General features: G+C 37.4%; 1 protein-coding gene across 1 annotated transcript in view; it reads left to right on the top strand.

The window, feature by feature from the left end:
- Nucleotides 1-11,753, top strand: part of RANBP9 (RAN binding protein 9) — a gene marked incomplete at its 5' end in the record, with an annotated part of 40,164 nt that overhangs the window by 26,771 nt on the left and 1,640 nt on the right. The window contains 7 exons of the mRNA XM_010285654.1: nt 920-1,104; nt 1,904-2,016; nt 3,345-3,453; nt 4,846-5,036; nt 6,774-6,921; nt 8,652-8,773; nt 11,158-11,309. Coding sequence (XP_010283956.1) covers nt 920-1,104; nt 1,904-2,016; nt 3,345-3,453; nt 4,846-5,036; nt 6,774-6,921; nt 8,652-8,773; nt 11,158-11,309 — 1,020 coding nt within the window. The remainder of the gene's footprint in view (nt 1-919; nt 1,105-1,903; nt 2,017-3,344; nt 3,454-4,845; nt 5,037-6,773; nt 6,922-8,651; nt 8,774-11,157; nt 11,310-11,753) is intronic.

Raw genomic sequence — 11,753 nt, 5'->3', positions numbered from 1 at the left:
CTGCTGACCTGCATGATGATAACTTCTTACTGATAGCTTTAACTTATTTATCATATAGTTCTGTAGATCAGCAGCATACCATTGTACCATACCACCATTGACTGCAGCATAAATATGATGTAGGTATATTTAGAAATTAGGGGGTGGGGGGGAAAAAACACAGCAACAAAACCCCACCCAAAACCCCAGCTGATTGTATTGCCATTGCTGAGATGCTAGTTGCATTTAAGAAAGTTACTTTAATCCCAAGAGGCACATTTTACTTTTCTCATATTTGGCATATTTCAAATTTGCATGGAGACCTAATCTCTAAGCAGAAAATAAAACTGAGACAACAATAAATGCTTTAAAGTCTTTTTCTAGATACAAGTCCAGGAATTCACGAGAACTTCAATGCACTGTTACAGTTCTTTTTAGGCGCTACACTTGGACTTTGAGGCTAATGAGTTCTCTATCCTGTCAGTTCTTACCACTAAAATTCAGCGATGTTTTAAGTATTTCACCCCAAAAGGAAAATGGCCCACTTTGTAAGTTTAATTTTTGTTCTCTTTTTAAAAGAAATTTTAATCCTGGTCTTTAAAAATCATTGAAAAATTGGTATTTAAGAGTTTGTAAAATTGAAACAAAAAGCTGTAAACTTTAGCACAGTTTTAAAAGTGCATTTTCTGACTAGAAAGAGAATGATCAGTAAGGCTTTCTTATTTCAAAATAAAAAAATAATGACCACTGGGAATAAAGTTAATCAATAATTCTATTGCTGGATTGGTAGAAGTTGCTTTAACTGCTGGACAGATGATCCAGAGGTATTTGCTTCTTCACACTACTAGTAGCAGTGGGAATATTATAACAGATAGGAGAAAAAAAAAGTGGGGAATTTAGAATAAGAGGGAAAAAAAACTAATTAAAACATTTCTTTCAGCCAAACTTGTACCCTACAGTAGGGCTTCAAACACCAGGAGAGGTTGTGGATGCTAATTTTGGACAACATCCATTTGTGTTTGATATTGAAGACTATATGCGAGAATGGAGAACCAAAATTCAAGCACAGATTGACAGATTTCCGATTGGAGATCGGGAAGGAGAGTGGCAAACAATGATTCAAAAGTAAGACTTTGAATATCGACCTTTTTTTTTAGTTAATAATTGCATGATTTCAGAGATCTTTAAAACATTGTACCTATTTTTTTGTGCAAAAAATTACAGATAGTATTAAAAACTAGTACAAATACTGTTGTTAAGAGGTTTGATAAACATGTATAAAATTGAGCATGAATAGATGTTTGGGGAGGAGTTGTCTACATCACTAATAATTAAGAGTTCATAATGATGAGTGTAAGCCCTCCGTTCCGATTTGACCTACCTAATGTGGATTGGGGAGTTTAGAAAAATTGCCATGGTTGTAACGGGCAGTTTTAATACTTTGGGCTCTGGCAATTTCCCTTTGTGTTCTCAGCCTTCGGCATGCCAGGTTAAGTTGTGGCTTGTTAGTGTCTCACTTGGAAAAATGGTGATTGTGGCTTTGTATTTTTTATTTCTTCAGTAAAGACAAAAAAATTAAGTGTGCAGAAATTTTACTTCAGTGTATGTATTGAGGAAAAACCCCCTTACTTAGCAGGTAATATTTTAATTGAGCGTACCTTTGGATGATTAATCATTTTTATTAAAATTCATTATGATAAAATTATACATTATTTTAAAATTGCTTTTCTGTACAGTATTTTGAGGAAGATATTGGCTCTTACCTGAATTACTTTTGTCTTACTTGTACAGAAGTTTCTGAATTTCAAGTAGAATTCTTTAATTCTATCACTTTTTTTCAGAAAAGTTTTTACATTCAAGAAGTTCTTGGTTTCTTACCTGTATTTAATGAGTGTTTCTGGGTTTTGTTTCTGTTTATTTTTAGAATGGTATCATCTTACTTAGTTCACCATGGATACTGTGCAACAGCAGAGGCATTCGCCAGATCCACAGACCAGACTGTGCTAGAAGAATTAGCTTCCATTAAAAATAGACAAAGTAAGGCTGGAAAGCATGTTACATCCTTTTTTTTCCTCCCTTAAACAAATGTTACATAAAACCTTTCTTTTAAACATCGTTGTAGATTTTCCTTTCAGCACTAGTCCATAGCACAGTTCTTTGCAGTGATGTAAAGTTACACACATGTGAACAACTGGTTAAGATGAACTTCCATGCTAATGCTTTGGAACTTGTTTGATGTAGTGGAATGTGGTAAATCACCTGTTGTCTTTCTCTTGGATGGAAAATTGTGATCTGTCTTAAACAAATGCATGTAATTTCTCTAAATGAGTGTTTGTGAGCTAATGGTTAGTCACAAACAGGAAAATAAAACTTAGTCGTGACAAACTTTTAGACTTTTTTCTTAACTGTGAAAAGGGGTAGAGTTTAGAGAATGCTTTAGAAGTTAAATCAAATTTGAGTTTTCCTGCTTACAGATGTGAGGGGGAAGAGGACAAGGAGAACTAACAGCAGTTCAGTTCTAACTTGCTGTGGCAGTGCTGTTTGGCAGCCTGACTAAACACTGCCTTCCCCATTCATCCAAATCCCTGCTGTACGAACACAAGCATTTGTGTGACTGTGTGACATACCACATGGGGAAGTCGCTCTGGTTGAAAAATAACCCATTCGTTGGGCTGTTTTTCATTTGGATCAAATTTCTTTCTTGGTGGTTAGAGCTGTGAGGCTGTTTGCAACTTGTGCCAGGTTACAGCAACAGAAGTGTCAACTAAAGCAGAGACTGTTGTGGAAGGGTTTAGTCAACTGTAACTTGGATGGAAGTATGTGTTGTAGGTGAGAGAGATTAAATTTTGTTTTTCTTACTCAAAAATGAACCTGTGGGAGTGGGATACAATTTGGATGTTCTTGGGTGATGATAGTTTGGTATGTGCTTATTTATAAAGGCGTGAAAATGAGCAATAAATCACAGAAGAGTGTCTGCAATCTTAATCTAGCTTTAAATATGCAATCTGAGTACAAAGTAGCTGTATACTGGCAATAAATAAAAATACTGAGTACTCAGAGATATGTAGGTGGAGTGCAGTTCTTAAATTTCCCTATTGAACGTTTTAAGGAAGCATGATCTTTCTTTACGCTTTTTTTTTAAGAGGAAAAAACATTGTCGATTGATGGTTGCAGTGTCTTTTAATGATTAATTTACATGTATTAATCCGTTAGTCTGTCCATTTAACTGGTGTTGGTTTTGGTGAACAGAAATTCAGAAACTGGTTTTAGCAGGATGAATGGAGAACCCATTGAAACAACATAACAGCTGTATCCAAGTTTACTAGAAAAAAATCCTAATCTCTTATTTGTTTTTTGGTGAACAGGAATTCAGAAATTGGTTTTAGCAGGAAGAATGGGAGAAGCCATTGAAACAACACAACAGTTGTATCCAAGTTTACTAGAAAGAAATCCTAATCTCTTATTTGCATTAAAGTGAGTCTTCAAATTATACAGATGTGTGTTTATAGATGGCACAGTACCTTCTGAGACAAGACAGTTACTCATTTAAAGCTTTCACAGAAATTTAAAGAAAGTTAAGCAGCGTTTTTTAGAAAATGTGTATAGTTCACTTTTTTAATGCTATATTATTTGCTACATGTTTAACTAGTTTTTGTCATCAAGGTCCTGTTTTGCAGCATAATTCACATCTCACTGTAGGCTTGTTCTCTAGAACTAAGTTTTGTAATTTTTTTAATCAATTTTAATCAGTTTGGGTGTCAAGTAAAACTTAAAATGTAAACTGATACAGTATCATATTCAAGAAGGTTGAGTCCTGTTGGCATAAGTTGGTCTGTTCCTCCAAATGGGTGACTGACTTGTAAAGACCAATTTGAATGAGCTGTTTCACTCCTTGTCACTTTACTAGAAACCTGTGGCTAATACTGTGGAAATTCCATAATCCCAAAGAGTTCTCTTGGCTTCCCAGGCACACAGCAGTCACCTTTGTTCTGGCATTTTTACTTGCCAGCTGCGCTGATCCTCCAGAATTTTGTATCATGTTGTAGTGTTTGAATGCGGAAAAAAATCTGTTATCTCCTATAAGAACAGAACACTTCAATTTTTATGTTCAGTTAAGTAACTTGGAATGTGTTTGAAGTCTGTCACGCTCAAGTGCTGAACAGAATTCACGTGATAGTACTGCAGGCTTAAAATGTGAACATTTTCATGAAAGACATCATTTGATAATGTCAACTGTATGTTATCTTTTTCTCAATCTGTCTAAATTTTGCCTGTTCTATTGAGGCTCTCCAAGCCTAAGACATGAAGCAGTAGTTCTGAGCTTCCTTAGTCCGTAGTAAAGCCTCATTATCTAAAATAAAATTGACAAAGAGCAACAGCCTCTAAAGGGAAGGTTTGTATATGAGCTTGCTTTTCAAACTGTTTTCTAGTGCACATGTTAATGTTAAGAATTACCATTTAATGCTTACTGTTCCAGACAGTCAAACTATGTTCTCATTTACTTTGAGAGAAATGGCAGGCATGACAGCGTAACGACATACCCTTCTCAAGAAGTACCCTTGCCCCTGACAATAAAACAAACCAGTTCAAACAAGAAAATATAGTTTAGTTCTCCAAACTTTGAGGACTTACTGAAAAAGTCTGTCCTCGAAGGGTAATGTTCCTGTTCTCCTCCCTCACAAATTTTGTTATTGTGTATTTTTGGTTGAATATCCAAAGCTTATTGATGATTGGGTTACTGACATCCAACATTTTGTTGAGTCACACTTTCTGTGTGTTTAACACTAAAATTAAATCATTGCTATCATTGGTAAATTGAAAGGTGTAAATTGTTTTATTAGCTTAACTTTTTTGCCTTTTGTTTAGGGTGCGCCAGTTTATAGAGATGGTGAATGGTACAGACAGTGAAGTGCGGTGTTTGGGAGGCCACAGTCCAAAATCTCAAGATAGTTACCCCGTTAGCCCACGATCATTCAGTAGTCCCAGCATGAGTCCCAGCCATGGAATGAATATTCACAGTTTGGCAACAGGCAAAGGAAGCAGCACACACTTTTCTGGTAAGTTGATGTGGAGGATATACCACCCTACGTAGATTTTTAATTTTTTTTTTTTTTTTTTACAATTAAGTATCGGGAGAAGTTACAAATACTCGTAGACTGACAGTTTGTTTTGCTTAGGAGTTGATACTGAACGCTCTGTATAAAAACTATGCAGTAGTTTTAATGATTAAAATACTAATTCTTAGTCACTGGGGAGATGGAAGGTGTATGAATAGAATCAAATCTTTTTTTGCATGTGCTCTTGGTTTTGCTAAGGGTTTGCAAAGTAGGTTGCCACCAATTTCTAAGAAACGCTTGTTTCTGGGAGATAGAAGGTTCTGATACAAATTTCTGTTGTCCTTTTGATGATAATTTATGGCTTGGGCAAGGCGGTTTAAATCCAGTAAGTGGTGTATACAATCCATTTCCTGTGGTGTTTATGGAATAGTAGGAACAGCTGCTCTTGTGTAGGAAATACCAGAAGTTAGGTGGTGGAGTTAGGTAAAAGACTTTCTGCTGGCAGCCAAATTTCAGTTGGCATGGTTGGAACAGTTCTGAGCATGTCTACGTGGTGGTAAAGCTTCAGTGGGAAGCCAGGAATGTTCAGAGCTGCCCCATGCCTGCGGGGAGATTCCCATGCCTTCCAAAGCACCCCTTAAAGAAGTTGTTGGGCATGTTAAAATGGTCATCTTTGAATCCAAGACTCTTAAGGTAGCAGACAGAGGCCATTGACTTTCACTTCTGTTTCATTCTTAAATCCAAACTGGAGCTGGCTGGGGGCTTTTTTTTTTTTTCTCTCAGCGGGATTGAGTAGGAAGCTAGTGTAGCCTGGCCACAGGAATGGCAGCAGCTTCACTTTTCCCTCTGCGTCAAGACTGCACTGTCATGTGTGTGCGTGGAGGTCCACTCAGATTTTCTGTTTGTTCTTCAGGTGGTTATTGGGATGTATTGTGGAAAGTACCTCTGACTTCCTAATTTTGAAAATTGAGGGACCACTTGATAAGCAAGTTGATGAATGTATTATTAGAATTGAGGTTTGGGATTTCCTGGATGGCAGCAACTGTTTTGTTTATAATAAGCCCTTCCTGTGACCTCTTTCTATATTAGGAGATACTAGGGAGCACCTGCTTTTGGGCTTGACAGAACTGGCAATTACATGTTTGCTTCAAATAGTAGTTTCTTGATTATATTTTAGAAGGGTCAGAACAGATTTTATCCAGACACTGTAATTTCACAGCATGGTGTAATTTTATTTAGCAAAGCACAATATTAACAATTAAAATAATTATATGGGGAAGAAGGGAGGACGTATCTAAGTGTAGCAACATGTAAAGTATTTTCAGCACTGAGTTTTTCTGCATATTTATCAAGAGAATTATGCAATTAGGAATTAGTAAGATGTGTGTCTGCTTCCATTCATAGTGATAACAGTGGCCTAGAAAAGGTTTTCAGATTTTTCAGAAACAATATATCAGTTCTAAAAAAAATTATTCTACGTTGATGCAGTTTTCTGTTTTACTGGTGTATAACTGAAAAGCCTTCTCAGGTATGTGTTAGTACTTGTTAAATAATGCTAAACTTCAGCACTGTAGAAGCCTTAAAGGTTCGGATACCTGAAACATGGAGGCTAAGTATTGTTTGTTTGGCGAATCTAGCATTTACTGACGAGGAACAATTAAGCTATACTTCACTTCTATAAATTGGTACTTACAAATATGTTTGTAGATGATTATGATTATTAAAACTTTCTTTCAGGGTTTGAAAGTAGTTGCAGTAATGGAGTAATATCAAATAAAGCGCATCAATCTTACTGTCACAGTAAACACACGACCACCAGCTTGAATGTACCAGAGCTCAACAACATAAATGTATCAAGATCACAGCAGGTTAACAGCTATTCCAGGTGAATAAACTTCAGATGCTTTAACTTACATTAAGGCTTGTGTTGTCCACGTGCTTTGTATGGCAGAGAAGAGTTTTCAGTGGTATTTAATATGATTTCCCTCCCCTCCTCCCCCTCCACCCCCCTGCCCCCAGGACAGTTAAAACACTTAGTGTAAGGGGCCAACAGCTTGTGGTCACTCTAGTCTCCTTTGGCTTTGTTTTAACTTCTCAGGCTCAATACACTGTTTTCTCCTGTTTGGTTCAAGAAATGCAGTGGACAAAAATAAATTACCTTGCTTATAGCTATTTGTGGTGAGTTTTGAAGTTGTATAGTGAAGATTAACTAGCCCTCTGGCACTTGTGATTTTAATTTAAGCCACTGACATTGATTTAAGCACATTGCATGTAAGTAATGAAAAATTTTCCAGCAACTCTCCATTTGTTGGAGTGCAGTATCTGCACAGTAAATGCAGTTGACGTGCACCTGAAATGTGGACTCCCTTCCATTGCACACACAAGAATTGTTTGCCTACTAGAATCACTGTCACTTCTGCAAACACATTCAATTCAGAGAATGAAAATAGATGTATTAACCAGGATTATGGTTATTCATAACTAGTAACTATTAAGCTCTGGGCTGCACAGATGCAGCAGAACCTAATTTGGTGTGAAATACAACAGTACTTGGCTGTGTTGCCCGAGACGGATTCCCAAAACTAGGATGTGACGATGTGGTAGTGATAACAAAAAATATTTCAGTTGGATAGCAATGATTGGGGGAGAAAGTAAGAGTAATGATTTACTTTTTAACTTCATGGTTTGTGTTTGTGTCAGCAAATTGCCTCTGCCAAAAAGCCTGGCAGTGTCCAGGCAACTTTGAGATTTTTCACAGGAGGAAGACAATTCCTTGTCTGCAGTGTTGCCCAGTCAGAGAGGCCTTTTGGTTTCCTCCCTCAAAGGAAGCTGAGTAATTTTGGTTGCTTAGAAGCAAGATAATTAAGCTTCTAAATTGAATCTTTTTGGTCTTGAGAGAGGTTTCAGGTTGTCATTCTCCATGACCAAATAGAACAGGCAAGGATGTAACTGTCAGCAAAGCTCAGTCCCCAAAGCCATGCTGGCATTTTCTAGAAGTGCTTCTGTGACCTGCTGTGAGCAAAGCGTGGCGAGGAGTTGTATGCTCTGAATTTGCCTCCGAGTATCTCTTCAGTGTCTTGGTTTGTTCAGTATTTGCTTTGGGTTTTTCTTCTTCCCTATCATTCCACTGAGGGTAAATTAGAGAGCAAGTTTTTTTTGAAAGAATTATTTACCTAAATATGATACTCTCAAAGTAGGCTGTATATTAGTTTACTGTGTTTTTTAAAAAAACAAAACCAAACCACCAACAAAAAATGGGAATAGCATATTTTCTCAATGCAATTTCTCCAGCCCTATGTATGTACAGATAGATAAACGAGGTAAGAACTTTTTGGTGTGTATTTAGAAAGTATTAGACTACTTAATCCTGAATAATGGTGGACACATCTGAAAATGTTTTTTTATTGAATGCTGATGTTAGCGGAGAGACCCTTAAAATTTCCCTAGTGCTCTGGTATTGCCAGTTGCTGTGGAGAAAACTGTGGTCTAACTTGGTAATACTTAAAAGCAGCTTTTCAGTAGCCAAGATGAAGAAGTACTGTACTGAAGTTGTGAAGAAGATAACCCTAAGTACTTAAATATGAGTAAAACTTGTATTTATTACTCTCTTTTCAGCAATGATGTAGACATGGAAACAGATCACTACTCCAATGGGGTTGCTGAGACTTCATCCAATGGCTTCCTAAATGGTAGTTCTAAACATGATCACGAAATGGAAGAATGTGACACAGAAATGGGTCTGCAGTGATATTTCTTACATTTTTATTAAGTGATGGCAACAAGGTTATGTTTTTACTTGCAATGCTTCCCAACTTGAAAATTAGGGATATTAGCACAAATCCTTTGTTTGATTGATTTGTTTGGTTTGCTGTTATTAGATGTAAATCTTATAACCACTGATTTAGGTGGTCCAATGTCAGTGTGAGAGCAGGGGAAATTGCTAACTCATGGATATTGAAAAGAGCATCAATTTCTAGGGAAGTACCTTTGAGGAGAAACATCCTGTTGTGTAGCATGCCTGGGTTAGGGTTGGCAGATTGTTTCTCCCTCTTCCCCTAGTCCTCTTACTCTGGTAAGAGGTTCTCCATGGTTCTCATGGCTCCTTTGCACTCTACAGTAAGAGTAGAAATTCCAGATCGGTTACGTTAAAGAAAGCAAAGTGCTAATATCAAATGCTCAAAAAAAGAGCTATATTTGGGAACTGAGATGTTAAAAAAAAAAAAAAGCATTCCACCAAAAAAATACCTTGTTTTACATAGTTGTGGTCTAAAAAATAACTTTGTTTTACTTAACCTGCTTTATACTCAGCCATACCTGGTGACGTGAGTGACAAATGAGTATTTAAATCCCCTCTGACGGCCAGCACAGCATAAAAAGATGCCGTTTACTCCGTCAGTTATGGTGCTAGCTGTCCCTGCCCAGTAAAGGCAGTCAGATCACTCAAGTGCACGCAGGCTGGAGTTTAGACAGTGGTTGTTGTTGCTGGCCATGTCTGAAGAAGTGGAGGGATCCGGCCATTTCTGCAGTTGCAGAGCTGTCTTCTCAAACAATTGATTTAACCAGACATCAATTAATAGGTAGTTTAAATGAAATGTGACACTCGGGCCATCGCTGGTAAACTTTCAGAAAGCAGATGGCTCTGAACACTTCACGGTTGTGGGGGCATGTGCTCCTACTGGTCTGTGCAGCTTTGCTGGTAAATGCTACCCACCTGTTGAAAAGCAAATACAGTTCTGTTACAGCCCTGGAGGGGGGAGATTCAAATTTTCAGGCTGTTTCCCTGTATTACGCTCTGAAACTGGATAGTAACAAGGCCTCATTTCTGTGACAGAAAAAACAAAACACTTTTACTCTCTTGCAGCCTTTTCCACAGGCGGCTTGCTGTGACAGACATGAAGCAGCTGCACAGAGCACAGAGTTGTTTGTGGGTTTTGGTGATTTGTTTTTTTCTAATGTAGTTGTTTTCTGCCTTTGGAAAGTGATGCCCTAGATTGGGTTGCAGCTAGTGACAAACACCACTGCTTGAAGACTTGTGGGTGCTTCACCTTTGTAAAAAAAGAAATGTGGCTCCTTAACCTACATTGTTTACACCCCACCGTTTGAGTTTGGTGGTTTTTTTACTTTTTGAAATATTTATTTATTCTCCTTACTGTAATGTTAACTGTGTATGTAATGTTAAATAGGTAGATTTTTTTTTCCCAGAGGTGATATGCTCACATCTTAAGAAAAAAAAAAAAGTGGTTACTTATAAATAGTTCTCTGAAATAGTGGTCAAAATACATCACTAGACAGCAGTGTTAAAATCAAAAAGAAGAATGGTTTTGTAATTAAAGTGTGCATCAAAATTCTGAGTCAAAACTTGATTCCACTGATGAAAGTGGTCAAAGAATGGATAAATGCTGCTTTTTTTAACAGGTTGCTTTAATTGTAATTTTTAAAAAGGCAGAACTTTCAGAGAAGCCAAGGGTTGATTTGCTATTCATAAACTGGATTAATATATTTTAAAATCACTAGTATTGAGGAATATTGTAGCAAACAGTAAAGAAACAGATTGTAGTGTTTCACTTGATTACAAAAGAAGCCTGAAATGTCCAAACTATTAAGCTAATATATTCTACAAGGAGTATGAACAGCAGTAGTTCTTTTGTAGTGACGTGTACATGTCTCTTGTAGTAACATGCATCGTGGCTATTTGGGAGGTTCAAGGTTTTACCCTCTATTAGCAGTTCTGGATTTGGTGTATCTTTGAAGTGCTATGCCAGAGAATTAAAAAGGTAGAACTGTGTGGACTTTTATTGTTGTCGTTATTAATTTCAAACTCCCAATAAATTTTAGGGTAAAATTTGGCTTATAGTCTATTTAACTTAAAATGAACCACTGCAAAATAAACAGGATGTGTAGACAGCCTTTGCCATTAGTTAACGAAGACTCTTGATATTTATGAAGAAGCAACTCAAGAGTGCGCAGTACAGGAGTACATTATGTCAATGTCTCTGGCCCGACATGCTTTCTCTCTGAGAAGGCAGGTGTCTCTTGAGTGAAATCAGTGCAGATTCTCTAGATCCATAGGTTGCTATTGTCAGCTCTACTAGTGGTGATGATGACGATATCATTTTTGCAGAAGTAGATTCAAGTCAGTTACGACGTCAGCTATGTGGTGGCAGCCAAGCGGCTATTGAAAGAATGATCCATTTTGGAAGAGAATTGCAAGCAATGAGTGAGCAACTAAGAAGGGAATGTGGGAAAAATACAGCGAATAAGAAAATGCTCAAGGTACGTTTAATCTTGAAATGGTGGTGGTAAGGTGAATAACCTGTGCTGCCCACGGAAACGGAAACTTCCCACAGCACGCTGCATTGCAATACTGTTGTGCTTTAACCTTTTGGGGTTTTTGTCCGAGAGCAGTATTCTAGTCAGCTGTGGAGTAGCACTGTCTCCTGTTTTGTCTGTGTAGCACATTCACAGGGAAGATAATTTTATACTCCACCACAATTAAAACCAGAGATGAATTTAGCACTTCCCGCTGGCTCATTTCTGATTGTGTAGCCTGGCCTCTGGAATCAAAGTGCCATTTTTGGCTCTAATGATAAATGAACCGCAAGAGAGAGAATTGATAGAGATGCCTGAAATGCGCTCTCTTTAGTACTCTTTTGTGCTAATTCGTTTACCTTGATTTGAAATTGCTTTGGAAAAGAATTCCCTTACCAAAGACTGACT

Source organism: Phaethon lepturus, unplaced genomic scaffold (assembly GCF_000687285.1).
Source record: "Phaethon lepturus isolate BGI_N335 unplaced genomic scaffold, ASM68728v1 scaffold49624, whole genome shotgun sequence".
Taxonomy (NCBI): Eukaryota; Metazoa; Chordata; class Aves; order Phaethontiformes; family Phaethontidae; genus Phaethon; species Phaethon lepturus.
This window is presented reverse-complemented; position numbering and strand designations above follow the sequence as displayed.